A 5,794-nucleotide genomic window follows, 5' to 3' on the forward strand; every position below is an offset into this window, starting at 1 on the left:
AACAAGAACACACCACCATCGATATCACATTTCCTGTGTATAGTAATACAAATATATATATATATATATATACACACACACACACACCGGACGGGCCGTGTAATAATAATATATGACCAGCTAGTTGTGCGGTTGTGCCTGCGTCAAGGCTACTGGTATGACCATGCACTCACTGGCCGGCCAACCGGCGCGCGCGCCGCCTAGAGCTCCGCGGTGAGTCCTTGGACCTCGAGCTGGAACTTCTCCATGGCGTCCTTGGGCAGGCAGATGGGCACCACGGTGCCCTCCTCCCCCTTGCCGTTCTTGGCCCTCGAGAAGTAGTTGGTGACGCCGAGGAGCGGCCCCTCGCCGCCCTTGGCCGGCCCGCCGTAGACGGCCTCCCCCCACCCGAAGTCCACACTCTTGAACCCGGCGTGGCTCACGTCCGACACGATGTACGTCCGCGACAGCGCGAACAGCGGCCGCCCCTGGAGCACCATCAGGTCCGCCACCGACAGCAGGTAGTCGTACGTCACCGCCGACTTGGCCTTCTTCACCAGCTCCAGCGCGTACCCGAGGTCCTTGCCGCAGAGCTCCCCGGCGGTGGTCGCCGCCACGGAGTAGGCGAACGCGTTCCCGTAGAAGCCCTCGGGGAGCGGGATCTCGGGGCGGCCGCGCGCGTTCACGATGAAGGACAGGCGCACCTCCTCGCCGGGCGCGTACCCGAGCGCCGCCGCGCGGCTGCGCCAGATGCAGGCGGCCACGAGCTCGAAGCGGGAGCAGCGCATGCCCGGCGGCGCGCGCTGGCGCAGCCCGGCGATCTCCCGGGGCCCGAAGAAGAAGGGGACGCGCGCCATGTCGGCCGGGGGCGTCGACAGCATCCTGTCGTGTCCGCCCGCCGGCTCGCGGTACTCGAGGTGCGGGTACGACGGCCGCGGGGGCCGCCGCGCCATGAACATCTCCCTGCCCCACGCCGGCGCCACCGACGGCGCGCCGGCGCCGCACGCGAGCTCGCAGATGGCCTTCTCGAACTGCATGCCGCCCGGGGCGTCCACGATGCAGTGGCAGAAGCGCTGGCCGAAGATGAAGCCCCCGCACCTGAGCCGCGTCACCTGGATGTAGAGCAGAGGGCGGTCGACGACGGGCTCGACGCCGGCGATGGTGGTGCTCTCCAGGATGAAGCGCTCGAAGCACGGGAACGGCGGGCTCTGCACGTCCCCGAAGTCGTCGGCGGTGAGGTCGGCGTCGGCCTCGGCGAACATGACGCCCTGGCCGGCGCAGTCGACGACGAGCTTCCTCCCTTGCTCCTCGCGGAGGCGGCCCGCGAGCGGGTAGTACGGGACGAGCGCCCTGGCGAGCGCCTCCCGGATGACCCTGGCCGGGTCCTGCCCCGCCTTGGCCGGGTTGCTGCGGTACAGGTGGATCCCCGAGCTGTAGAACCGCATGCCCTCCCCGTCGTCGATGTCCGACAGCGGCTTGACCTCCCGCGGCGTGGGCTCCGCCGGCGCCACCAGCACCGGCTCCCCCCGCCGCACCGTGAACGCCGGCAGCAACGACGCCATTGTTATTAGCGATGGATCAAATGCGAGGGCGAGGGCGAGGGCGAGGGCGAGGGCGAGGGCGAGTGCGAGTGCGAGTGCGAGTGCGAGTGCGAGCTGCGGTGGAGTGGGCTGGGAGGTTGGGTTCGTTTATATAGTAGCGCAGGAAAGCAAGGGAGGTGGCCGAGCGAAGCAGGGGTTGGTGGCGCCGTCGCCATGATGGCGCGGCCGCGCGGCTTGGTCAGTAAAGTCTACAACTACAAGGCGGTCCGGTGTCTGGTAATTCTGCGGCGGGCAGGGCACAACTAACGTGGTTTTGGCTATGGCCGGAGGTCCATTTGTCACCAAGCCCGGCTGCATCGATCAGGTCCTGTGTGCTGTGCAGTCAGCATGTGTCCATGCACGGGCCACTGGACCCACATTTCATTGGCTCAGGTGGCAAATTCGCAATTCAATTCTCGTTCACATTGCGTTGTTGAAGCACCTTTTTTCATTGGTCAAATTCGCAACGAGATGAGACAGGACGCCGTTTTCACACTTGCACACTCGCTCGACCATCATCACGCACCCCGGCAGTGGGGGGTTTGGTGGCGTGATGAACTGAGGTGAGGAGGCGGCCGGCCGGTAGCTTAGTTTGGGTTCAGCTCAGTCGTTCAGATACGCAAAATCGGAGGCCTTTTTGACCGGGGGGGCGCGCGCATGCACAAGCTAAGTGACAATCCGATCTGCATGCAGAGAAGAACGAAGACCTGGTCGATGACCGGCCGCGCGCAGGCCAGCCAGGGCAGTGCGGAGGAAGAGAGAGGGTTGCGCGGTCGCTGTTTCCCACGTTGCAATGGAACGAATGGTGCGCTGTTACGTCGCCGTCGTGCTCAAACGACAACGACGCCACGGGTTGTGGTGGTATGTAAGTCAGACCAGTGAGTGTGAATTAACCGAAGGTTATCCGAAGCTTTAACGCTGGCTATGCTGTATTATTATTTTATTATATTGTTGCTCATTACTAGTAACTGCATTATTATTATGCGCTCTGATTGAAAAAGGCAGGCAGGTGTGTTAGGATAAGCTTAGTGGGTTGCACCAATACCGTTAGCATCATCAACAAACCCTCACTCTCCCGTTGAACAAATGTTGTAGAGAGGAGCAGCAGTAGGCCGGCGTGCACAGTGGCACGTCGACCCTGCTTCGTCTTCGTGCATGCTCCCTTGCATGCCGGCGACATGGCGTGGGCGGCGCTGGTATGAAATGCTGCCTTGCACGGCTGTCCCCGGCCCCTTGCATTAATTGATTCCGGCCGAGCAGATCAACGGCGGCGACCTCAGAGAGCTAGAGCATTCGACTGGTTGGTAGGGTCGCCGCCGGGGAATAAGCGATGGGGCGTGCATGCATGATTGTTGCATTGGGGGTCGCCCGGCAGCAGGCAGGTTGGTGCACCAACTCCTCGCCGTGCACACCGTACACGACCTTGCAGTTCACACGTGTCTAGCTACTAGCCCTGTAATTGCAGGTACGATCGTAGTATATTGTAAACAGTTTGACGAGCCAATCATATTCGGATGTCCGTTAGGTTTAGTTGCCATCTGTAAATTTTTTTAAAATGAAATCTTTCTGCATCTGTAAATCGCGAGGCGAATTTAATGAGCCTAATTAGGTAAACTGTGCAATGTAATTTTTATTTACAGGTAAACTGTGCAATGCATTTTTTATTTTGTCTAGATTTAAATCTCCACGCCGGAATTTTTTTTGGAATTTTGAACTTTGCAACTAAATAAGGAGCTAGCTTGGTTAGTGTAACACCCGAGTGTTAAACTTGGGATTTAATTAGCTAATTAGTGACTTAAGACGTTACGTTACAAATCGAGTCGGAAATGGATCCAAGCTTAGTTTTCAAATGCTGGAGCCAGAGAAAACCGGAACTTCCGAATTGGGACCCGGAACTTCCGGAAATATCCGGATACTCCGGTATTTCATACGGAAACTCCGGATTTACCCGGATACTCCGGATATTCTTCCGGATAGTCCGGACCTGAAATGCTATATCACGAGTTTTGGGTCGGGTGACTGTTTCGAAACGTTATAAACCATTATTCACTCTCCTCAGTCTCCTCTCTCACTCTCCTGTGCTCTCTCTCACCCCAAACCCTAGAGACCAAAAACCCTCCCTCTACTCTTGATCCAAGGCCCAAGGGAGCTTCAATTGGGTGGTGGATCATCTCTCCCGCGTACTCCTTCCCTGGGCGGCTTGGGTTCAAGCTCTTGGTGCAAGGAAGGGCTCACCCCAAGGTAAATAAGCTAGGGTTGGGTAAGTCTCTTGTTCTAAGGGGTTTAAATCGATTTCCTCCGGTCAATCATCATCTTATGAATCCCTCTACTAGGGTCTAGAAGGGTTTCGATTTTTGTAAGTTGGTTTTGCTAGAAATCAGAGTTTCAGTTTTGGTGGCAAAAACTGTGTGAAACCCGGAAACTCTGGGTATTAATCCGGATACTCCGGAAATTCCGGATATTCCGGATTGAAATCCGGATATTCCGGTTTTGCAGGGTTGTGAACGTCGGGTTGTTCGGTTAGCAGTATTTGTGATCGATTAAGGTTTATTTCAAAGTTTCAAATTATATTGCATACATTCGCATATCATATGCATACGTATAGACGCCGCCGCTGAAGGAATCGTGTACGAGGTGGTTGCGGAGCCACAGGAGCCGCAGGGGCAAGCCCCGCAGCAGGAGGATCGTGGGGAGCAGGCCCAAGGCTCATCTCACCCTAGCACTGAGCAGCAGACGCAAGGCAAGCCCCAGTGCATGTCCTATTATTTTAAATTATGATTCCCTATGTATATGTTTTATCTATTACGTGTGCATTACGTATTAGGGATTGATTGGAACCCTAGCTGCATGATCCCTAGGTTTCCTTGGGTTTTTACTAGTATGTCTAGGTCGATAGCGGTGCCAGGCTAAATGAGTCCGGTAGAAGTCGGGTGACTTCGTGTCACTCACGAGACACAGGAAACTTTAGAAGCCGAGTAATTGCCGGTTACTCGCGAGATACCTTATTATCTTTATACTTCAATATTTGAGAAATGGATTGAAATGGATATGGAGATGTGAGACCGGGCGGGGATGATGATATTAGGTTTGGCAGCAGGACAGGGTTCCTGGGTGTTTTAGCCCCGCCCGTGTCAATTAAGGACCGGTCACTGTGGCAGTGCTGATCGGGGATTGAACAGTACTAACCGCATACCGGGAGTAGGAGGTAGTCGAAACCGGTAAGCTAAGTACTGCTTTGCTTCGAAAGTACAGGAACCCGCACCCAACTCCTGGGGCGAGTCGAGTAGTCGCGGAGAATTGGGATGCATATGTTTACTTTTGGTGGTCTCACGTTGAGCTCGGCTGACCATATGTCGTTGGGCTGGTTCCTGTAGTTCGAGGCGGGGAGGGGAAAGGTTGGTGCGTGGAGTCCGACGGGGCTTTTGCGTGCCGTGTTGGTTAGGTCCACCTTGCAAGGTTAAAACGGATCGATTCGCCGTGTCTCGCGGATATGAGGGCCTTGATCTCTTTGTCACCTCGTAGCGAATGAGTTAGGATATTAGCGATATAAAAATGGATATTATTCTGAATCTTAATTGGATTCTCCAACATGCGTGTGTAGATAGGCAAACATTAGTGAGAGTATCTATATAAAATATATGGCTAAAACATTGAAAGTAAGGATACACCTCTAGTTGCTATTTCTGCAAAACAAACCACCAGCCAAATGCCGTGCATGTCTAGGTATGTGGGCTAAGTTATACCCACTGGTCGGGTAAGCCTTACTGAGTATTAGTATACTCAGGGTTTGTTGCCACAATTATTATTCGGGCACCCGGACGTCGACTTCTGCCCCTGCTGTGTCAAGTTCATCCGCCGGGATGCAGATGGGTGGGAGGTGGAGGAGCGAGACCCTTAGGTTAGGGAATTGTCGGGTTGTACACTTGAGGGCAGAGTGTTCAGCCTTTCTGTTTTGCGCAAACCGGTCTGACCGGTCATGGTTAGTCAGGGCTTTTGCAGGCTAGTGTAGTTGTAGGATCTAGTCTAGTCGAAATTCAGTATAAAGTTTTGTAAATTATGCAACACTTGTAAATTATATGTATATTTGAACTCGGTTTGTAAAACTTATTGTTTCATCTCTCATTGAGTTTATATTTTCAAGTATTATGCCGTGCTTGTACCATTTGCGCCCACCTTCGCGTGAGACTACCGGTGATGTTTCGATCGGGCCGTGGGTTGAGAAAGGATCGCCAAAT

General features: G+C 54.5%; 1 protein-coding gene across 1 annotated transcript; it reads right to left on the bottom strand.

Moving 5' to 3' along the window:
• On the bottom strand, positions 1-1,635 carry LOC120668767 (benzyl alcohol O-benzoyltransferase-like). Its single transcript, XM_039948561.1, has one exon. It carries the CDS (start codon positions 1,539-1,541, stop codon positions 201-203), a length of 1,341 nt encoding a protein of 446 aa, XP_039804495.1. The 5' UTR covers positions 1,542-1,635; the 3' UTR covers positions 1-200.
• Between the last annotated feature and the right edge of the window lie 4,159 nt (positions 1,636-5,794).

This window comes from Panicum virgatum, chromosome 4N (genome assembly GCF_016808335.1).
Source record: "Panicum virgatum strain AP13 chromosome 4N, P.virgatum_v5, whole genome shotgun sequence".
Classification (NCBI taxonomy): Eukaryota; Viridiplantae; Streptophyta; class Magnoliopsida; order Poales; family Poaceae; genus Panicum; species Panicum virgatum.

Bases quoted from the DNA above. Each gene is read 5' to 3' on its own strand.
- LOC120668767 (XM_039948561.1), bottom strand. From the start codon at position 1,541: ATGGCGTCGTTGCTGCCGGCGTTCACGGTGCGGCGGGGGGAGCCGGTG.